General features: G+C 44.7%; 1 protein-coding gene across 2 annotated transcripts; it reads left to right on the forward strand.

Annotated features, from left to right (window-relative positions):
* On the forward strand, positions 1 to 24277 carry LOC141094788 (bactericidal permeability-increasing protein-like). Of its 2 annotated transcripts, none has more exons than XM_073580744.1 (16): positions 1 to 64; positions 1216 to 1324; positions 5741 to 5855; positions 13375 to 13503; positions 13899 to 14054; positions 14962 to 15025; positions 15098 to 15158; positions 15362 to 15453; positions 15525 to 15701; positions 16731 to 16790; positions 17023 to 17193; positions 17268 to 17335; positions 17742 to 17784; positions 23036 to 23096; positions 23321 to 23394; positions 23912 to 24277. In XM_073580744.1, exons 2-16 carry the CDS (start codon positions 1219 to 1221, stop codon positions 24011 to 24013), a joined length of 1479 nt encoding a protein of 492 aa, XP_073436845.1. In that variant the 5' UTR covers positions 1 to 64; positions 1216 to 1218; the 3' UTR covers positions 24014 to 24277. The 2 variants fall into 2 exon arrangements, with proteins under 2 accessions (XP_073436845.1, XP_073436844.1); XM_073580743.1 differs by lacking the exon at positions 1 to 64 and adding an exon at positions 114 to 301.
* Positions 24278 to 24508: the final 231 nt, after the last annotated feature.

The following is a 24508-nucleotide window of genomic DNA, read 5'->3' on the forward strand; positions in this document are numbered from 1 at the left end:
TTTTGTTCCATTAGACAAGTGTCTGCCAGCTGCAGGCTGAGATCACTGAGGGCGCTGTCACCAGGTTAGTGTTCCCTGACTACTCCTGACAACTTTTTGACAATCTCTGACAACTTATGGATGCCTTTTTCTTTCTACTGACACCCTGACAATACACTGAATTGACCTTGTAGAATTAACCCCTCTCTTGAATATTATTAGGGAGCGAGTCAGCTATGAAGGACTTGCTTGAGGTTTTTCCTGGTTGTTGCTGCCAAGTCAATGTATTGTACACGGAAATGCACGAACTACAATGCATACGGTAAAACATTTAAATCGTTGCAGATATCTTGCTGTGTTTTGCAATTTAACAACAAGAAAAAAAATACTAAAAAGATGGCTGGATCAGGAGCAGATTGATTGTGTATGACCAGTATGTGACTGCCAATGGGAGAGTATTCAAGAAGACAGCTGCAGCACAAGAGAAGTCTTGAACATATAAATGGGAAGAATGATAGCTATAGAATGCAAGGGTCACACATTTGCTGCGGGTTGTAAAGAGATGTATTAGGGGCACAATCATTGGATGTAAAGCAGGAGCAGCTTAATATCCTCTAACTGTTTCTGCCGCTACAAGTTTTTATGTTTTTTTTGTGCCAAGAACCTGGGTTTTCTCATTTCCTTCCCCCAGTTCACTGATTTATGTGTGCCGAGGCAGGAATATTAGATTGTGAACCACCCATGGGACAGAGACTAAGTGAACACAACCTGTGTACAGCACTACAGAATGTGTTGGAGCTATCCAAATAATAGAATAAAATATGGAATAGATGGCAGCATCAGATACATACAGCACGGCTCAGGACGATACAATAAGATGCAATAGCTTTATCGCCAACCTGTTTTTCCAGATGGATGTCCGTAGCCCCAACAGACCTGGTACATCTCACAGCTGTGGGCTTTTCCAGTTGTATCCAGTCTGGACAATCCTCTGTGAGCCTCAGTCTTATATATTTTGCTTGTACTGATACATTGTAGCAACTATTAGGGTTGGAGAGATTTGTATGGCTGATATGTGTAGCTCACAGAGGATTTACTAGACTGGACACAGAAGTAACAAACTCTCAGCTGTGAATGGTTCAGCTTCTGGATGACAGCAAGAAAGGAGAAAATGGAACATCAAGTCACCTCCATGGTACAATGTTTGCTGCATATCTGTATATTTCTCTCCCTCAGATAATGGAGCTCAGGCTGATCCTTCTCACTTTTGGTTTCATTGTTTCTGATACCAAAGCCGATGATCCTGGAATAAAGGGCCGGCTGACCCTAAAAGGACTGCAGTATGGTGAGTGAATGGCAGTAACATGGTAGTAACCACCAGTGATGAGCGCGAGTGCTCGTTATTCGAGTTTTCCTAGGGTGCTCGGGTACACACAGAGTATCGCGGGTGCTCCAGTGACATGTTTGAGTCTCTGCTCCTGCATGTCTCACGGCTGTTAGACACTCACAAAACATGCGTACACGGCCAACCCCGCCAGTTTTGTGGCTAACAGCGGGCGCGGGGACCCGAACATGTCACTGGAGCACTTGCGATACTCGGTGCGTACCTGAGCACCCTAGAAAAACTCAAATAACGAGCACTTGCACTCATCACTGGTAGTAACTCTTTAACCCCTTCACTTTCGTTTTTCACTCCCTTTCTTCCCAGAGCTTTAACTTTTTTATTTTTCCATCAATACGGCCATTTGAGCGTTTTTTCGCACGAAAAGTTGTACTTTTGAACTACACCATTGATGTTACCATGTAATGTACTGGAACACGGGAAAAAAATTCCAAGTGTGGTTAAATTCCTGGTCATTACGAGTTCGCAGATACCAAACATGTCTAGGTTCTTTTTTAAGTGGTGAAAAATAAAATCCAAAGTTTGTTTAAAACATAAATAAATGGCGCCATTTTCCAAGACCCGCAGTTTCTCCATTCTTCAAATCTGGGGCTGGATGATGGCTTATTTTTTGTGAGCTGGGCTGACGTTTTTATTGATGCCATTTTTAGGTAGATACAATGTTTTGATCACCTGTTAATGCATTTCATTGCAATGTCGAGACGACCATGAAAAAATTAAATTCTGGCGTTTTGATTTTTGTTCGTTACGCTGTTTACCGGTCGGATTAATTCTTTTTAGATTTTGATTGGGCGTTTCTGAACAATACGAAATGTGAATTTTTTATTAGTGTTTTATTTTGAATGGGCAAAAGGGGGGTGATTTGAACGTTTATATTTTTTTAATTTTTTTAAAAGATTTTTCTTACACTGCTACGTGAGACTTGAAGCTGCGATCATCTGATCACTTGTGCTACAAAGCCCTGCTATGTGTAGCAGAAATGATCATCTGCTATGAACGCTGACCACTGGGTGGCGCTCATAGATTGGCAATGACAACCACAGGGGTTGCCTGCAGACCCCAGGTTGTCATGCCAACTCTTCAGCGCCCCACGGTCATGTGACAGGGGCGCCAATGGGTGGAGTTAGTGACAAGCTTCCGACGCAATCATGCTAAATGCTGTTGTCAGAGATTCACCCATATTGTTATCCATATGTACGATTTTTACATCCGTCTGATATCCCGTTTTATACATCGGCAATAAATAAAATGTACAAAAACAAATACAGTTTAATATGTTAAGAATCACAAAGTACAGTAAAAATCAGATGCAAAACAGATGATTTGGATGGGATCCGATTTTTATTTTTGCGCACCTATAGACTTGAATGGGCGAGTCTCCTCCAGGATTACGGAAGTAAGTACTGCATCTTGCAATTTTTTTCACTCTGACCTTTGCTCAGTATAATAAAACCCCATCATTTGGCAGCCCTAGGTCCGTGTGCTGTCTGGTGCGCTGGCCGATTTCAACACATGGAGGCACAAGTATATGTAAAACGCTCGTCTGAATGAGCCCATGCGGCTGTCTTGGCTGAAAAATAAAAAGTTATAGCTCTAAAAACAAAAGTGCAAAAAAGTCAAAATATCCAGTGGTGAAAGGCGTAAATGTGCATTCTGATTCATAATAACCATACCAGCTTGCTGTATTCCGTTCTGTGAATAGCGTTGTTTGCCTCGCGCAAGTGCGTAGTTTTCTTTGCCCAACTGTGGGCAAAGCTGAAAAGCATTAGTGCGCATGCGCCGGTGAACTATGTCCCGGAACACAGCGAAATACTTCCAGGACATAGTAAATCCGGCGCATGCGCACTAATGCTTTTTGGATTTGCCCGCAGTTAAGCAAAACATACTGCGCATGCGCGGGAGACAATTTGAATGCACACGCGTGGGACCTGTACACGGACAACGTTATTCACAGAACGGAATGCGTACAGCAAGCCGATTTGGGGTGGAGAGATGGACCAGAACCAACGCCCATCGGACCGGACCGAGGATATTACCATACCGCAATGTAAAAGTTTTTATGGGGGATTCATGGGGAGTTAGGTGTGCAGGAACACCGCACTACACTCGCTCACTGAGCCAGTGCGTGTGTCCTGAGTACAAAAACAGTGCTCAAAGATACCTGTGGAGCAGGGCAGCAGCGGTGACAATGCGTGCTTCAAACTATCAGGACCTGAACTATGTGACTGCTGGGGGCGTGGCCTAAGCTCCACAGAGCTAGGAGCTGCAGGGAAACTCCTAGAAAGGTAACTACGGGACAAGTTACCAAGGGGCATAGACAGGGGCGGAAACCAGATCAAGCCGGGGTCAATGCACGAGATAGCAGGACAGTACCAAAGGGTTAGACAGAGCGGATAGTCAGAACGTAGCAATAGATCAGAAAACCAGAACGGGCAATAGACGGTACAATACGGGCAAACGGTAGCGGAGTAACAATAGCCAAGCCAGGAGGTCAGAGCCAGAGAAGACAATAGTACCTAAAACGTGAGACGGAGTGAGGGGACAGGCTGGGTCATATACGGGAATCAAACAAGCAATGCAGTACACGCACACCAGGGGGTCGGTCAGACACACAGCCAGAATAACAGTATAGCTGACAGAGAATGCTAGTCTGGAGTGAGTATAAATACCCCTCCCAGATCCAAAGAGAGGCCGGCAAAAGTTAACCCTGTGAGAACAGGACATTAACCATGTCCTAACCATGACAAGGGGGTTTCACAAGTAGTTGGTGAATGTATACCTCACACTCTATTAGATGATATTTTTAGTTGATAGGCCAAAAAACTGGTGACAGATTCCCTTTAAGAAAAGAAGTGTGTACAAAGATGGCCAGGATCACCGTTGAAATATGAGAATAAGAAATCAAAATTTATTATAGTACAATTACACAAGCAAAATACAAAACATACATTTAAAGGGAATCTGTCACCCCTTTTTTCGAATATGAGCTGCCGGCACCAACATCAGGGCTTATCTACAGCATTCTGTAATGCTGTAGATAAGCCCCCGATGTAACCTGAAAGATAAGAAAAAAGAGTTATATTATACTCACCCCGGCGTTCGGTCCAGTGGGTGTCGCTGTCCGGTCCGGCGCCTCCCATCTTCATACGATGCCGTCCTCTTCTTTCCTTCCTGTCGTGGCGCAGGCGCACTGCTCTGCCCTGTTGAGGGCAGAGCAGAATACTGCAGTGTGCAGGGGTCGGACCATTCCTGGCATCTGCGCACTGCAGGACTCTGCTCTGCCCTCAACAGGGCAGAGCAGTGCGCCTGCGCCGGAGCCACGACAGGAAGGAAAGAAGAGGACGGCATCGTATGAAGATGGGAGGCGCCAGACCGGACCGTGACACCCTTTGGACCGGACTGCTCCCCCCGGTGAGTATAATCTAACTCTTTTTTCTTATCTTTCGGGTTACATCGGGGGCTTATCTACAGCATTACAGAATGCTGTAGGTAAGCCCCTAATGTTGGTGCTGGCATCTCATATTCGAAAAAAGGGGTGACAGATTCCCTTTAAAAACAATTAAAAAAACCATTAAGGCTCAAACACCACCTGGAGAAACTAGTAAGGACCATCCAGACTCCTCCACTATGTGCACCAGAAATGGACAAAGAGCATGTGTTACACACATAAGTTATGCACAGATACAAAGGCCTAAGTCCAAGAAAAAGCTACAGGCAAATTCAATATGTAATAGCAAACTAGATAGCTAAATAGTCTAAGAAAGATACATTATGCATTTTGTATAAATACATTGTGCACAAAACCCCCAGAAAAAGAAAATGGGTAATCCTGGAAAGGGATGATGAGGGATCAATAAAGCAATATCCTAAAAATAAAGGATATGGCATATGGTAAAAACAACCCAGGGTAAAGGGAAGGACTGCATAAGACCTGTGGATGGATGCAAAGATAACGCCCGGTCACAGCATATGTGGAGGCAGGAACTAAACGTGGCTTCCTTAAATTTTTTGTGGCCTATTTGTAAGTGTGGGGCTAGTGATCCTGTGCATTATTTTGTTGTGCCCTCAGTATTTCTTGTGCAATAATTATATAGAAGAAACGGCTGAGTTACAATGTATCAGTCTAGGCAATCCTGGCCCTTATGCATTTCTTTTGCCGTCAGGATTCGGAATAGGTATTTGCGCCACCAACCCTTTTAACTCAACATGATGGACAATACTTGGAAATGTAGAATTGTCACCCACCCACCCATAAAATAAAAGGGTGTTGTTCTATCAGGCAGCTCTATGTTTCCAGTACAAAATGTGGCAATATTAATGAGTTTCATGGCAGTTCTTGTACTTATTTTTGCTCCTCAGGTTGGCAGGTGGGGTTAGAGGAGATGCACAAGAGACTCGAAACCGTTAAAATCCCTGACGTCAGCGGTTCCATCTCTGTTGCCGTTCTTGGTCGGATTTACTATTCTGTCTCAGAGTAAGTTCTAGTGCGATGACACTCCAGCCACACTAACATACTGTGCCTGGTACTGGCAGAGCTTGGGACATGAATAGAGAATCCCATGCTCTGCTTCCTCTGGTGTTTAAAATCGTAAAGATGGTTGTAGCTATTTTTTTCTGGTACAGATCTCAAAAACCCACAGTTTTACATGACAAATTCCTGTCTCCTTGCAGCCACCACTAGAGGGAGCTCACTCCGTGTCTTATTATTGAGTTCTTTGTATAATTGTACATAGTAAGCTCCCCCTAGTGGTGGCTGCAGGTAGTCATAACTTTATCATGTAACTATTAGAGCAGAGGTGGGTAAATAATTTTCCCAAGGGGCCACATGAGATACGTGACTGTAGTGGAGCGTTGAACCAACATGTTGACCTTAATTCTGCTTATTACTATTGTTTTATATTAAATTCTATCACTTAATCTTGAGCAGACTTAAGGATGTTGACTAGCTGCTACTGTTAATACATATTAGGATAGGGCTTATTGCAGCTTGCATTGTAGCAGCTAATAAAAACTATATAATTTATTGTTTTTCATAAAGTATATAAAAAGCAGTAAATCATATTACTCCTGTTACTCAGCCTTTGTATCTTGGTCAACAGCTTGCTGTACAATATGAGGCCTCCGCGGTCCCCACACAGTATGATATCCCCTCAGACAGTATGATGTCTCCACAAAGCCCACATACACACACAATGTGGTATTCCCACTATTCCCACATTGCACAACATACAATATGATATCCCCACAAAGTATTATGTCCCTACACAGTCCCCCACTAAGAATGATGTTCCCAAACAGCCCCTTTACACAGTATTATGTTCCCATACAGCACCCCCATTCAGAACAATGTCCCCAAACACCATCCTTAAACAGTATTATGTCACCATACAGCTCCCTTACACAGTATTATTGTCATAATCCATTTTGGATCTGTGGCAGATCTGGCTTCTCAGATTAAAACTTTTTTCCTTTCAGGCCATTGGGGGTTAATGTCAGCCCTCCCCGCTGGCCTGCTTTTGTAATGGTATTGCTGTTGGGTCTGCTGATGTGTGTGGTGACAACTCCCACCATCCTTCAAGAGGTCACCTGATGCATCAGTTGACTGTTGGTGTTAGAGTTTTCTACTGTGACCAAAGTGGAGGAAGGAGCTGGCTGGGTACAGTGGTGCTTCAGCTGAATACTTTGATCTGTTGTGTTTATTCTGCTGTGCGGTGCTTTGCAGCAGAAAGCTGTGTTTCATTTTTTTTATGTTGCCCCTTTTGGTGTCTGTCTTACCTTACCTTTTTCACACAAATGGATACTCCAAAAAATTATTTTTGACTCCAAAATATGGTATTAAAATTGTTTTATTATTTATTAAACAACATATTAAAAATATATATTAATACATTAATGAAAAAGGGAAAGTACATCTAAAATGAGGAACTAACAGAAGCCATAGGTTTATCCACAAAAACCACCATAATTCAATATTAATGATATTAACATATGCTCCTAGATCAATGTTGTGCAATGCAAGCAATCATATAGATTTGTAACAGCATAAGGCTAAAGCGGCTGTAATTACTATGGACTTCAGTGCAATACTCAGAAAGCTACCAGTTAAACCCTCTTGACCGCCACTTAGTGCACTAAAAAGAGGACTAGACGCTGACCTTATAAATACATATATAAGGCTGCCAAACCGACATGCCACAATTAGTACTAATATAACAGCGTACTATCCTCCCCAATCGAGCACCAACCTTAAGCACAGTGTCCTTAAATAAGCATACCTAATGGTGTGTGGAATCCCCCGGGCGTTCCTCTCCCCCGACGCGTGTTTCGCTCCCGAAGAAGCGGAAGCGAAACGCGCGTCGAGGCAGAGGAACACCCGGGGGATTCCACACACCATTAGGTATGCTTATTTAAGGACACTGTGCTTAAGGTTGGTGCTCGATTGGGGAGGATAGTACGCCGTTATATTAGTACTAATTGTGGCATGTCGGTTTGGCAGCCTTATATATGTATTTATAAGGTCAGCGTCTAGTCCTCTTTTTAGTGCACTAAGTGGCGGTCAAGAGGGTTTAACTGGTAGCTTTCTGAGTATTGCACTGAAGTCCATAGTAATTACAGCCGCTTTAGCCTTATGCTGTTACAAATCTATATGATTGCTTGCATTGCACAACATTAATCTAGGAGCATATGTTAATATCATTAATATTGAATTATGGTGGTTTTTGTGGATAAACCTATGGCTTCTGTTAGTTCCTCATTTTAGATGTACTTTCCCTTTTTCATTAATGTATTAATATATATTTTTAATATGTTGTTTAATAAATAATAAAACAATTTTAATACCATATTTTGGAGTCAAAAATAATTTTTTGGAGTATCCATTTGTGTGAATAATGTCTATATAGTTATGGTATATATCAGACTGGTTAAATATACATGTATGGGCAAATTTGTGAATAAAAAATTACCTTACCTTTTGTTGTATTAGTGCAGCGGTGGGACCAGTGCTCTCATCTACCAGTTCCCTACTTATTGATAGGAGTAGGGCAAGTGATGGATTATGTATCCTGCTTGGCGACGGGGTGAAAAAACCCATATAGGGACGATAGTGAGAGCAGGGCACATCCTCAGGTGATATAGGAGGTGTCCATTCCCCTGTTCCCTATCGACAGGGCCCGCCGTTGTTATAGTTTGCCTGGTGTTCCCTGGTGTGTTGTGCCGTCTGGTGAGCGACCAACCGTTGGGTCATGTGACACTGGGTCAGTCCCATGCAGCCTCCTTACACAGTATTATGTCTCCATACAAGTCCCCATACAGCCTTCTTACACAATATTATACCCCCATACAGCCACCTACCACCATGCAGAGTGATATAAAAAAAAGACTACTCCCCTAACCCCTCTGGCCTGTGCTGTGTACTGAGGCACTGCTGGTGTGATTTAGTGACGACATCACACCTGTGGTTCTCTCAGATGTAGTACGTGTGCCGACTGGGGGAGTGGTCCCTTTCGGCTGCGAGACAGACTGACGACAGATGCAGAAACACGTTCAATCAGGTCCACTTTTGTCATGATCCATGCTGGATCATGACAGATAAAAGCACATGTAACCTTTTTTTTTTCCTTAAGCTTGTGTACTTGAGTTTGGTTTTGCCCCCGGTGGCCATTAGGATTATTACACAGTGGTGTCTTTTGTTCTAGTTTGCCCCCGGTGGTGGTGAGCGTTATTGCACATGATTATAAAGCAGGTGTGATTGCTGGCGCTTACCTATAAAAGAGTGTCAGGTGTTGCAATCACTGTTGGTGATAGTGTTCATTTCAACCATCATTGGTGGAGGAAGGATCTAGAGAGAGGTCCTGGCAGCTCAGTCAGAGCCCTGTTGTGGAAGGAGTCAGAGGGGATTTCCTTGCAGCTCTGACAGAGCTTGGTGGCAGCTATTCTGGAGGAAAGCTGCATTCTGGTGGTGGACTCTGTTGCTGGGAGCAAGAGCAACAGAGCAAAGCTAAGTGGTGTTTCCCTCTTTGTATTTTTCCCTGGTGTGTATTAGTACAGCGGTGGGGCCAGTGCCTGCATCACCCAGCTCCCTAGCAAGGGATAGGTGTAGGGTGTGCTAGGGTGACAGGTTTCCTGATCGGCGCCTGGTGCGGAACCGGCCTAGGGAATGTTAGGAGTGTGAGGGACACTGACTCAGGGGAGTGCATGAGGTTTCCACGTCCCCGTCCCTTATCGCAGGACCCACCGTTGTAACTGTTTCCCCTTCCCCCGTTTCTTGTTGTTTTAGTTACTGGCCTGCGGGCTGTGTCACTCAGGACAGTTTCACGTGCCGTGTCTTGTTGCTTCAGTTACCGACCTGCTGGTCGCATCACACAGGACGGGTCCACGTGACATTATCACCAACCTCAACACTTTTTTTCTCTCTGGTGAGCCATGGGCCAAGTTCAAACCAGTGAGCAGTTGTTGCTGGCCCTCACTGAGATTAGTGAGGAGTTGAATAATGCGGTTCAACAGCACCTGCAGCGGAATTATGGGTCTGAGGCCTATCCTCTGCCTCAATTAGAGGGTCCATATTCGGCTTTGGCGAGGATGTGCCGTGGATCCCTGTTGGGAAGCAGGACTTGCTTATACAGGCGGACGTACCCAGGCAGGTGGGTGGAGTCGGTGTCCCCATGGTGCGGCCTGGTGTTCCCCAAGGTGAAGGGGTACGTCCCTGTAGTGAGCAGACTAATGATTTAGTCCTTGGCACTGACGCCGAAAATTCTGTACTGTCAGAGAAGCCATGCCCCCCTGGTCGTGTGGAGGAAGATGACCTGGGAGTGTATATTTCCTCCTCGCCCTCAGAAGGTACCATGTCAGCAGAGGTGATGGTTGGGAAGTACCTGAGGGCATACCGGTGCTTGTGAACAGTGGAGCTGAAGTCAGTCTGGTGGATGCTCAGTTTGTCCAGACTCATGGTCTGAGGTGTGAGACGCCGGACAAACCCATGAGCATCCAGGCCATTAACTCTGTCCCACTGAGCCAGGGGGGGTTAAACCAATTCGTAGAAGACATTGTGCTGTATAGTGAACATCCTGATGAGTCCCAGTCATAGTACTTCTTGGAGGGAAATCCAGCACCTATCGTTGTGGGCCCCCCTTGGTCTAAAAAACACAACCCGGTTTTAGATTGGCGGACTAAGGAAGTAGTCAGCTGGGAGCAGTCGTGTGAGGGCTGCTGCCTAGGGGCTACTGTCCCTGCCGTCTCTCTACATGCGTCCCCTTCCTCTCCAGTGGGAGCAGCGGAGGTGCTGCAGGAGAGTAGGGGCTAGGATCAACCCTTGCCATTAGCCAACCCTGAGAGGCACAGACCTCGTAGTATGAGGGGTTGGAGGGTGGTGTTTCCCTTGGTGAATTGCGGGGGTGTGAGTGTGGTGACACAGGGGGACGCCTCTGTTGTCAGTTCCAGAAAGAGTTCACCCTATTTTGACAAACGAATGTGTGGCAATAAATGTTCAGGTCCGGACCTGTGTGTGAACGAGCATGTATGGGTGGCCACCAAAAACATCCAGTGGAAGTGTGTTGCGGGGGTCTGGAATTCTCAGGTGATCGGGCCATATCTGGTGTCGGCTATCCAGGGCCTGGAGACTTACCAGCTGGAGTTACCCACATACTTGCCTATACACCATTTGTTCCCCAGATCGGCGCTTTGGAGATGGGTGGTGCCTCCGGAACATATGTTGCCAATACCAGCGGTGCTCGTTTATCATGAACCTGACGTGCAGGTAATTGCTGGGGTGAACTCTGGACCTGGGCGTCCCCGCTGTAGGTGGTTCCCTGATGAGGAGCGGTCTTGAGGGTCCAGAGGCCCCTCATTAAGGGGAGGGTACTGTCACGATCCATGCTGGATCATGACAGATAAAAGCACATGTAACCTTTTTTTTCCTTAAGCTGTGTGCTTGAGTTTGGTTTTGCCCCGGTGGCCATTAGGATTATTACACAGTGGTGTCTTTTGTTCTAGTTTGCCCCCGGTGGTGGTGAGCGTTATTGCACATGATTATAAAGCAGGTGTGATTGCTGGCGCTTACCTATAAAAGAGTGTCAGGTGTTGCAATCACTGTTGGTGATAGTGTTCATTTCAACCATCATTGGTGGAGGAAGGATCTAGAGAGAGGTCCTGGCAGCTCAGTCAGAGCCCTGTTGTGGAAGGAGTCAGAGGGGATTTCCTTGCAGCTCTGACAGAGCTTGGTGGCAGCTATTCTGGAGGAAAGCTGCATTCTGGTGGTGGACTCTGTTGCTGGGAGCAAGAGCAACAGAGCAAAGCTAAGTGGTGTTTCCCTCTTTGTATTTTTCCCTGGTGTGTATTAGTACAGCGGTGGGGCCAGTGCCTGCATCACCCAGCTCCCTAGCAAGGGATAGGTGTAGGGTGTGCTAGGGTGACAGGTATCCTGATCGGCGCCCGGTGCGGAACCGGCCTAGGGAACGTTAGGAGGGTGAGAGACACTCACTCAGGGGAGTGCAAGAGGTCTCTACGTCCCCGTTCCCTATCGCAGGGCCCACCATTGTAACTGTTTCCCCTTCCCCCGTGTCTTGTTGTTTTAGTTACTGGCCTGCAGGCCGTGTCACACAGGACACTTTCACGTGCCATGTCTTGTTTCAGTTACCGGCCTGCTGGTCGCGTCACACAGGACGGGTCCACGTGACAACTTTATTGGGTGTCTTCCTTGACATCCACAACAATATGACAGCTTCTGCACCTTGGCCCGGGTACCTATCACCTCCTCCTACTCCTGTTGGCGATGACCCTCTGGATTCTTTCACCATGGCTGCCGTTAGGCCCACAGCCACAGCGCTTCCCCCGGTCGAGTCCGCCCGCTGTGACACTTACTACCCTTTCGGTGTCCAGCCGTCCAGTACCCCAGGCTTCCTTTAGTCAGCGTCCTTTGGTCTGCAGCTGTCCTGTCAGGGCCACCCCCCGACTATCCATATCTCTCCTCTGTCTCTTCCTGAGCTCTTCCTTCCTCTGTCTTCTCCTGAGCTCTTCTCTCCTCTGTCTCCTCCTGGGTTCTGCCTAACCCCGGGACTCTCTTTCCTTCTATCCCCTTTCCTGGGAATTCCCCTCCTCAGTCCCATAACTCCACCCACCATGACTCTGCGTTTCCTAGCTTTAGCTGCTGTTAAGTTCTTTGCTCACTATCCTATGTCTCCATCTAGGGCCAAAACCCAGTACTACACCGTCTCTCACTAATTCTAGCTGTTTCCTTACACATATATACAAATTCCCGTAAAACATTGTACACAACATATTTTATATTTTCCTTCTTCACCAGATAGGTCCACATGTCAGTCCACCCTCCTACACAAATGCACAGCCGCAATGATGGAACAAGGAGGTGAGAGCTTCCTGTTCCATCATTATATTCACTAGTATCATAAAAAGTGATACACTGGACGGAGGGTGGCCATGTAGTGCAGGATGTATCTGTATATAAACCACTGGCTGTCCTTGTCCTCGGGCCACACTGAAACTCCCAAAGGGCCGCATGTGACCCCGGGCCACACTTTGCCTGGGTCTGTATCACAGGGATTTTTGGTGGTTGATTACAGGGAGAAAAAGATTGTATGCAACTGCACAGCATTAGCTTTATTTTTTTTTATTGGACTGGCCTCATTATAGACAGTGGGGTCATTGGGTGCTGTTGGTCTTCATCATGGGACACATCAATTACAGCTATGAATTCTGTTTTTCTGCTCCTATAGTGAACAGTCATACAGGACTGTAGGTAGCCATAGGCCATGGGTCTTTAATTCTGTGACATGACCCCATGTGATACAATGAAGGTGCTAAGTCAGTGATGTAGTCTCTTCTCTACATTAGTCTGCCAGGTGTGAACAGAACCTAACAATAACAGCAGTTTGAGAATGAAGAGAAAACAGAATTCTGGATGCTACTGGAGAAGAGCAAGTAATGCAGCCGACCAGACGTGACGATTCACATTCTGTATGTCATTGCTTCCTCTGCAGATTAAAGATACAGGACGTGGATCTCTCCTCTTCAAATATTTCATTCTCTCCCGACACCGGAGTCAAAGCCTCCATTAATGATGGACAGCTCCACGTGACCGGATACCTGTACATCAAAACGGTCCTCTTGTAAGTATTTAGAGGAAGGGAGAACTGTAATGTCTGTGGGGTGGGGAAAATATAGAAGTCAGTGGCTTCTTTTTTAGCTGGGTAGCGCGCTGAGGTACTGGGTTCAAATTCCACCAAGGAAAACATCTGCAAAGAGTTTGTATGTTCTCCCCGTGTTTGAGTGGGTTTCCTCTGGGGTCTCTGGTTTCCTCCCACATTTCAAAGACATACTGATAGAGAATTTAGATTGTGTGTCCAAATGGGGACAGCGATGAAAATGTCTGTAAAGCGCTGTGGAATTAATGGCGCTATAATAGTAAAATAAATAAATAAAAAATAATGTACCCGGCCGCCATGACAGCTTTCCCAAAGACAGAACTAAGAATGACAGAACAACTGGATATTCTTCTCCACAGCTCTGCATCCACCCAGCTGGAGCTCCGCGTCCAAGGTCTGACTGTCAGTGGAGTTCTGGGGATCACATGTGACGATAATGGACATGGAGCCGTATGGAACGCCGGGTGCTCCTCCGGTGCCAGAGATGTCAACCTGTGGTTTCATGGAGGGGCTGGGTCAGTAAAAGATCTATCTATCTATCTATCTATCTATCTATCTATCTATCTATCTCTCCCATACAGTATGTATCTCATTTCTATCTATCTCATATCTATCTATCTATGATACATGAACAGAGTGTTTTACCGTTTGTTGGCCTTTTGCTGATACCCAGGGCTTCAGGTTCTTTCCTGCCTCTTTCAGGATTGCCGATTGTGCTCCTGCAGTAATTTTAACAGGACAGCTACTCCTACAGGGTGAAACACTGGTCCTGACTTTTCTCCATTTGTAGACCATCAATCTAATCATAAATTGATGTACAGCCAGGTCTTCAGCATTGCTCTATAGCATTTTCCCCTATAAGGGTATATGCACATTCATTTTTTTCAGTGGAACAAATTCCACTTACATTGCACAATCACCAAATGAGCAGCGATTATTTTTTTTTTTTGTTCACCTTTTCGATTTCATGCACAAAAAATGTGTTTTTGCACACATCGATTGGTCGCTCGACAAATTTACCCTACAGATTTATTGTGATGGTCTGCTCGTATAAATGAGCTTTTACAATTGTCTGCCTAGAGGTATTGTTCATTCTAATCTTTCTTGAAAGAACAGATTTTAGCAGTAACCAGCATTTGTGTGTCTTTATTTAATGGTCAAAGAATCTGTAAAATCCATTCCATGCTTGTACTTTCACCTTCTTAATTGAAATACAATTTGCCATTTAACTATAGATGAAATTATTAACAGACAGGTTCACTTACTTTTTCTCCGTGAACTGTGGATGTGACTTAGATTGTGTTTGTTTTGAATTGTGACTTGGATACAAATCAGATCATTTTTTTTTGTAGTGATCAATGCATGAATATGGGTAGTTTCAATGGGGTTCACTTAGTTTCTTGAAACTCTACTTATCAATAGGTGGCTACTTAACATGTTTAAAAACTCAATATTGGGACCCATTCATGATGCTCTACACACACAGGTAAGAATATGGTTGCTCACACCAGGGTCAAGGTAAGTGAGGAATTCTTCATGACTGCTTTTTTCCCTTTAGATTTGTCCAGAATTTTCAAAAGCGGTTCAGTATATGGAGAATATTCTGAGCAAATTACCAGGTAATCAGTCTGCAACGATACCCACCTATACAGTCCACTGTCCCAACTTATATGCCCTGTCAGGAAAGGATGTCCTCTTGAGTCCTCCTATATTTCCATGTATTTATGCCCCTATATGGGTAGAACTAAAGGGAAGACCGACACAGATCTTACAGTATATAATAAAGTAATACAATATAATGTCACCTTGTTTACATCTGCAGTTTCCTTACCAGTGGACCAGGTTTCCATATTTGAGGTCTCATTGCTAGGTCCTCCACTCATCACAGAAAAGAGCTTCGATCTCCTGGTGAAAGTAAGTGATATGTTGGATGGGTCAGTGGCCAGCAAACATACGGCCACATCACTACTTTTCTTTCCCACTAGGGCGAATTTGAGGGTCGGTATCAGCACTGGGATCTACCGTTTCCTCCAGTGAAGCTTATCCTGCCAGATGTTGACTCCCGCATGCTGCTCCTGGCGTTGTCCGAGGTCACAGCAAACTCTGCCGGATTTGTGCACTATAAAGCGGGGGTACTAGGGATTAATGTCACTGATGACATGGTAAGCAGAGGTGCCTCGTACTATGAAACAGATGTCCAAATTCCTGAAAGACCAAACCCCTAAGCAAATACAGACCCCCCCCAGACCAGACCCCTGACCAAATCAAACTTTAGGCAGGCACACTTAATAAATATAGGCTCCAGATGAGACCTTCTAGGCAAATACAAACCCCAAACCAAGCTCCCTAACAAAATACTGAGCCCAGATCCAAGCTCTTAAGCAAATATAGACTGTCGACCGGACCACAAAATAAATACAGACCCCACACCAGATCCCAAAGCAAATACAGACCCCAGTTGAGAACTTCTAAGCAAATATAAACCTCAATCCAGGACCTCTAAATAAATTCAGCTCCCAGACAAAATCATATAAATAAATACCGATCTTAAACCAGAACCCAAAATAAATATAGCCCTCCTGCTAGACCACTTAAGTGAATACAGACCCTAAATCAGAGCTCCTAAACAAATACAGACCCTAGACAAGATCCATAACCCAAACTAGGCCACATAAACAAATACAGACCTCAGAGGAGACTTCCTAAGCAAATGAAGACCCCAAGCAAGATGTCCTAACCAAATATAGACCCCACCCGTTACCCTGAAGGAAATACAGACCACAGTGGAGGACTACTAAGCAAATGCAAAGCCCAAACCAGACCACCTAAATAAATACACTCCCTCAACCTAAGGTCCTAACCATATACAGACCCTAGACCAGACCCCTGAATAAATTCTCTCCTAAAAACAAATTTAGACACAGATGAAACCCCTAAAATTATTTAAAACCCAGAACAGACTGCGTAAACAAATTCAGACCCAGACTAGATCCCATAAATGAATCAGACTCCAGGCCAGACCCCTTTAACAAATGTGGACTCCAACTCATGAAGAATATCAATCTAACAAGATGGGTGATGAGTTCTGTAAAAACTTGGCTAACGAGAATGGATATTTACTGGGATTTTTTTTTTATTTCGGGAGGGAATTGTTTCTGACGTGAAGAGGATTATTGTTGCTCTGTTTTTAGATCCCGAAGCAATCTCCTCTGCGCCTGACCGTGAAGAGTCTCGCCATGTTTGTGCCGGAGGTAAGATTCTCTTGTGAATCTGCTCAGTATTGGATGTGGCAATTCCCTGACAAGCATTGATTGTGACTTACTAACCCAATGGCATTGTGTAAGTGGACATACACACATAGTGTTGTTTTTTATTTTATTTCTGGGGGTTCTCTACAGCATAAACGCTGTGTTGACAGTACCAGCAAAGTGAATGAGATCCCAAAAATCTCTTAAGCTACAGTGTCTTCCCTTCCATTCACAGCTCCCCAAACGTTTCCCGGACTCCCCGCCACTTATCCTCCAGGTCTCTGCCCGATCAGCCCCGACCGTTAGCTGCCAGCCGGACTCTCTAACAGTGCAGGTGTCTGCAGAGATCCAGGCCTTTACCGTTTATCCGAACCAGACGCGGTTCCCGGTTTTCCTGATGCAGGCCGTAAGTTGCTGTTTGGAGAGATGACCTGTGTCTTACTAATGATCCATGTAATGATCCCAGCATTCTCTGCACAGGACTCAGAGACTGCAGTAAATGTGATCTTATCTGAAGAGACAGTGGGAGCAACTATATCCATAAAGAAGTATGTCGCCAAAAATCAATATTAGTCAATAACCAAATTCTGACATTGCAAATTTCCTTTACCAACTTCCTCAAAGGGAAAGCCTATATTTAAACACCTTTAAAAAGGTAATTTTATTTTTAAATCCATTATATCCTGTATTATACTCCAGAGCTGCACTCACTATTCTGCTGGTGGAGTCACTGTACATTACATTACTTATCCTGTACTGATCCTGAGTTACATCCTGTATTATACTCCAGAGCTGCACTCACTATTCTGCTGGGGGTATGATTGAGCACAAACCATCAGTACAAGAGTAATTTATGTACAAAGTGGTTATAGGTTGTAGACTGCTGCTCTACAGAAATAAAGTGAAGGTGAGTTATGTCATTCTCTGGCAGATGACTCCAGTTTTTCTTCATAGTTTTTCGCTGACACTGGTACATTCTGATGTTGGTCCTGTGAAGGTGAGTGCTGTTATCGATCTATCTATTGTTTAGTAATGAAGCTCCTGTGATTCCTTTCAATGGAAGGCCTGCCACCTATTGGTCATTTCTGGTCATTTACTTTGTATCCTACAATCAACATTTTTATTGCAACATTAGTGCTCAATCAGATGTCCGCCAAAATCAGTCAGAGCATGGACCGCTAATGCATGGATTGGCCACAGGTCTCCCTACGGCTATGTGCACACGTAGTTTTTTGCCTCTGCGGATTTTGTATTGAAAATCGCAGATAAATCCGCAGGACAAAAGTCCTGCGGTTTATCTGTGGTTTTGCCCTGCGGTTTTACACCTCATAATGGATGAGGTGTAAAACAGCAGCGTTTCTGCACCAAACAATTGACATGCTGCGGATTGTAAACCGCAGCAAAACCGCGTGGAAAAAACCGCAGCATGTGCACTGCATTTTTTAATTTCCATAGGAAATAAAGGTACTGTACAACGCAGCAGAATCAGCACATACCCTACCCAAGGAAAAGTCATGAAATTACAGAAATCACAGGATGATAGACATGTTACTGATCGGCAAAAGGTGAAAAAATGGAATCAACATTTTATAAACATCTCGATTTATTCAGTATGATGTATGAGCACCACATGCAGAAATCCTGGCACTTACAGCCCTGCTGTTATCAGTGAGGCTATTAATGGTTGCCTGAGGAATGTTCTGCATCGCGCAAAATACACTTGAGCAAATCATTAAGATCCGCTGATGACAGCTCCATGTGCAGTTGCCGACTAATGATGTCTCCAATGTGCTCTATGGGAGACAAGTCCGGAGACGCTGTAGGCCATGGTAGCACGTTTAAGCCACACAGGCTGCTCACAGTAGCACGAGCAACATGGGGCCTGGTGTTGTCTTGATAAAAAAAATGGCTCCTGGGACACTTTGGTTAAATTTTCGCTCCACTGGTTCCATCATTGATCCATTCTGTACTACAGTATCGATGTCTCCCATATGATGTATAGACAGCAGTCTCAGTGTATTCTATGTGATGTGTAGATAGCAGTCTCAGTTTCTCCTATGTGATGTATAGACAGCAGGCTCGGAGTCTCCAATGTGATGTATATACAGCAGTCTCAGTTTCTCCCATGTGATCAGGGGCGGACATACCTCATGTGCAGCCGGAGCGACTGCTCCAGGGCCCGGAGGTGGAGGGGGGCCCCTGCAGGGCGGCTAACACTGAGGGCAATCTGGCCTTTTTATCCAGCCCTGAGGGGCCCCTGGCCAGATTGCCCTCAAGTTCAGCAGGCAGGGAGCCATCCCTGCCGCTCCGCTGCCTACAGGAGAGAATGGCAGCAGAGCGATGCTGCAGGGACCTGTCCTGCTTCCTGCCTGCGCTTCCTGTCTGACACAGTCACTCAGCTGAATGATGTTAGCATTCGGCGCACTTCTGTGTCAGACAGAAAGCTGCCGGCAATGAAGATGGTGCTGTGTGTGTGTGTGTGTGTGTGTGTGTGTGATGAGCGGAGAGGTGAGTGATGGTGTGTGTGTATGCGTGAGTGTATATGTGTGTGTGCGTGCGCACGCGTGTGTGGTGGAGAAAGAAATGATAGAGGTGCTGGAAAGGGAAATCATGTGGGTGGTGGGGAGAAAGCAATGATAGAGGTGGCAGAGGGGACAATGATTGAGGTGGGGGAGAAGGCAATGATGGTGGTGGAGAGGGCAATTATGGAGGTGGTGGAGAGGGCAATGATGGAGAGGGCAATGATGGAGGTGGCAATCATGGAGGTGGTGGAGAAGGCAATGATGGAGAGGGCAGTGATGGAATGTGGGGGGGGGGAGGACAATAAGGGGTGTGTGAGATTGGGATGGGAGGAAGGGGGACTTACAATGGACTTACGAACAGGGGGAGGAGGACGTTAGATATGGATGTAAAATGAATTGGTGGAGAAGGGTGCTAAGCCCCTGATAGTGTCCTCCTCCATCTCAAAATTCATTGTGATGCTATTGGGGTCTTAAAATTTATTGGGGATTTAGAGAGAAGGCGGTAAGCTGCATAGGACCCTTTATAATGAATTGAAAGGTGGGAGAAGAAGCTGTCAGGGACTTGTAATGGATTGGGAGGAGGCAGAGGATGCTCAGTTCCTGATAATGTATTCTGCAACTTCCAAATTCATTATGATGCTATCAAATACTTATAATGAATGATGGGGACACAGGACAGAGACTAAGGCTATGTGCACACTAAGGATTTGCAAGAGAAAATTCTGCTGCATATCCTAATGTATTGGCAGGAAGAAAGTTGAATAAAATACATTTATTTTTTTTTTCCACATTTTTGCCATGCTTTTGTTACATATTTTCCTTCATTAGTATGGGTGAAATACGCTGCAAGAATTGACATTATGCAGATTTTAATCTGCTGCAACTCTGCAAGGAAAAAATAAGCAGCGTGTGCATGAGACTTCAGGGATCTCATTCACATTTCCTGTACTGTAAAACCTTGCATATATTCCGTGTGCACATAGCCGAACAGGTAATTTAGGAGAGTCACAGACTGAATAATTTATATTATTGGGCGGCAGAGATTATAGTTAATGGGGGGCACATTGCTGCTTATCACTTTATATGTTTAATGGTGTGTGGCTAATAGTATATTAATGGCGGGGTACATATCTGTATTCAGGGGGAGACACATGTATGTATGCAATGTATGTGACCTTGTCATTTTCAGGGCTGCGACGATCATCGTGACAAGACGAGTCGTGGCTGGGAGATGTTGACGTGAAGGTCTGACCAGATGGAGGAGAAACAGGAGAAAGCGGCTCTACTCAGACGAGACGTCAGCGGTTAATTCCTGGATGTAGATATTATTCTGTATCTGCACTGTGTGACGTGGCGTGATAATGTTATCTGTAAAATACCTTATTCTACATTCTCACACTTGTGTGAAATGTCCATGTGCTTCCAGGTTTTTTTATTGGATGGCACACGGACTCAGATTTTTATTGTTCCATTCACACATACATGAAAGATCACGGATCTGAGAATGAGATCCGTGAGGGTCAGAGAATGTTCTCTTCTAATCCGATTTTGAGTATCAGAATAGTACATGCTCAATGCATCTGTAAAAGGGGGCAGCACACCGACACTGCACGCAGATACAGGAATGTAGCCTTATTATGTATAGCACAGTCCCTTAGTATATAGTGTCTCACTTATTATGTATAGCACAGTCCCTTAGTATATAGTGTTCTCACTTATGTATAACACTGTCCTTATTTACATAGTTTCCTCTTTTATTATGTATAAACACAGTCCCTTATTACATATAATCCTTTCTCGCTATATATGGTGCCGTCCCTTATTGCATAGCTTCCTCTGCTGTTATGTACAGTGCTGTCTCTTACATAGTGCATTCCTGTTATTTTTGTTATTCACAGCTCCCTCTTTTATTACATAGTCCCCGCTCTTGTTAGATATAAAATGACTGCTGATGGAGGAGCCGGTGACCAGATGACCAGTCCCTCAACTCCTCCATTAGAAAAGAAACTTTCCCATGCTCCATCAGCCATCATTGCATTATACATTTAATAAGACAGGACAGTATGTGATAAAGACAGAGCTCTATATAATCCGATATGTAAGGGATGGTGCCGTACATAACAAGAGAGGGCACTGTGTAATAAGGGATGGCAATATACGTAATAAAGGAGACTGTGTAATATATACACGTGTGTGTGGCTATATATGTCTGTAGCTTTTGTCACCATAAAAGGAGGGGGGCTGTGATGCGAGTCAGTATAGTAAATATATATACTACTTACTGTAAGTAAAGGGAGGTCAAACAATACGAGGTTAGGTCCAGGAAATGGCACAGTATGAAAAAGGGAAGTCAGAGATGAAATCGAATACACGAGCCGAGGTCAGGAAAGCCAGAGAGACAAAACAGTTTACAGAGAGCAGGCACGAGCAAAGTCAGGTCACAAGCAAAGGGTCTGAGACTGGGAAGAGAATCAAGTCAAGTTGGGTCAGGCACAGAGCGCAGAGGGATCAATGTTACACAGGCAGCAGCAAGTGTACAATTGACACTGGGGGGAGGAACTAACATGCTTAAGTATAAGCCTGATTAAGGAAAATGAACACAGTTGATTGCAGCATAGACTGACAACCCCAACACAAAGTAACAAAAAGACAGAAACAGAGTGGAGATCGTGACAGGGGCCCAGACACATTTCATGAACAGGGCCCCAAGCTGTCAGTGTCTGCCCTTGCAGGTGAAGTATAGACAGCAGGCCTGGTGTCTCCTGTGTGATGTATAGACAGCAGTCTCGGTATCCCCTATGAGATGTATAGACAGCAGACCTCCCTCTGCCTGAGTTCTATAAATGTAATGTGAGCTGTGATGAATTTCCCCCTGTCAGGAGACCTGCAGTGTAATATACATCCATGTTCAGTATGACTCACTGCTGCGAGTGCTTTACCAAACTTATCATCGCAAAGATTCACCTGCACTCCAGACTGACTGGAAAAGCAGTTATGAGTAGCAACATCATCCATACCACCAAACATCACACAGCGCACCAAAGAGAAGCCGTTCCAGCCATCATATTAGGAAGTAGTTAATTAAATGTTTGACCAAATATAGCATGATAATTCCAAGTTAATTATTTGGTACGGCCCCGAAGAATGGTATAAATGTCCAAATGACGCTTGGCAGAAAAAAGATTCCCTACCTCTGATATATAAGATGTCATTGTTCGGCAATTGCACAGGGAGCTGTCAGCAGCGGATCTTGATGATTTTTTTTAGTGCATTCAGCGTAGCAGCGCTTTCCTCAGACAACCATCAATAACCTCACTGATACCAGCCGAGGCTGTAAGTGTTGGGATTTATTACTTATTAAATTAAGATCAGTAACGTCTCCATCCTGTGATTTCCATAATTCCACAACTTTTCCTTCTTGGTGTAACTTCAATGTTTAGGAGTACAAAGTCTAAACATTCCTAGCACTGAATGCCTGTGTGGAGTACATACTTTCTATTTGCTTTTTATATTTCCTTTCCTCGGATGCGGCTGCTTTTTATTTCTGCTCCTTTAGACCTCAGCTGTAATCAGTGACTTCACCTTAGTTACATAGTTTGGAGTCCATCTCCTGCCTCGGACTGTTGAGCTCTCCCACCTTCATACTTTACATTGCAGCGCTGCTTCAGTATGAATGTACAATATGTGAACCTTCTATGATCTATGTTTCATGTATTTTTCTATTAGATGGACTCTCTGCAGAAAACTGTTAACTTAGGCCTGAAAATAATGACGCCATTCCTGAATGGTAAGGGTCTTTTAATTTGAGTTATGTTATGGTGGGTCATAGAGGGTCCTCAGACAGCCATTACCCAGACCACCTTATGTTTAACCAGTCATCTTGTGTCCACCCAGCTACAAAGGATGTAGCCCAGGGAGCCCTATAGCTTCTCGCAGGGGCAGAGGATTTATTAGTGATAAACCCCTATGATGAACACTACAGCGTCTCTCACCACTATCATCTGTCTACAGAGCGACTCAAGAAAATGTTCCCACTGCCAACACCTCTGGTCCGGCTCCAAGACCCCATCATTCGTGTGCTGCAGGTGAAGTCCCCTCCATTAAGTCACTAGCTGGGCAAAAAGTATTGCATATGATAGGCTTAGATGCACAAGCTCAGCAGACAGTATCACACCTAATAAACTTAGATACAGCAGTTAACCGGACGAAATCACACAAATAGCTTAAAGACTGCATTTCAGTAGACTGTATCACACATTATAGGCTTAGATACAGAAGCATCAAAGACAATATTATCCAATAGGCTTAGGTACGCCAACTCGGCGGACAATATGAGACAATAAGCATAGATACAGCAAACTGTATCACACATGAAAGGACAACATATTCCATCTCAGCAGTCTGTATTGACTTGACTACGATAGTTTTGAATACAGAAGCTCAGCAAACAGTATCACACATAATTGGTTTAGGTACACCTTAGTATACACATGAGCGGCTTAGATACACTGACAATGATAGGATGATGTCTTATCATATACGATGGGCTTAGATACCTGTCTCTTCCCCATGGATGATCACCAGGTTCTCCTCTCTCTACAGGGATATTTAATTATCATGACTGATCTCCAAGTGACTCCGTCCTCTCACCGTACTATGACGTCTGAGAATCCGCCCTACAGGGAGCCGCTCGTTGTGCTCTGATCTCAGCCCTCACCTACGGAGAAGTGAAATCAACGCAGAATCCATGTACAAACGATGTGATCATCAGAAAAAGTCTACTGTAATTGTATCTATTGTTCTCTGTTATCAGTCAGTGGTTGTCAAGAAAATCCGCTCTCTATCTGCAAAATGAGCAAGCAGAGCTGCAGTGTAAAGCATGGTGTGCCACATAACTTTGAGGTTTGCAATCTAATATTATTATGTAAAAACCATCTCCATAAGGCCGGGATCACACATGCGAAGAATACGGCCAAGTCTCGCATGTTAATACCCGGCACTGCCGCCGGCACTCAGGATCAGACCGTGTGGCCACATAGAAATACATGCAGCTGCACACTCCGCTCCCGAGTGCCGGCGGCAGTGCCGGGTATTAACATGCGAGACTCGGCCGTATTCCTCGCATGTGTGATCCCGGCCTTATAAAAACAAATGTCCTTCCGGTCCAGTCCCACACCCGACTCCTTGGCTACGGGCTCC

The sequence above is a fragment of the Dendrobates tinctorius genome, unplaced genomic scaffold, assembly GCF_039654945.1.
Source record: "Dendrobates tinctorius isolate UK_male_01 unplaced genomic scaffold, ASM3965494v1 ptg000065l, whole genome shotgun sequence".
Classification (NCBI taxonomy): domain Eukaryota; kingdom Metazoa; phylum Chordata; class Amphibia; order Anura; family Dendrobatidae; genus Dendrobates; species Dendrobates tinctorius.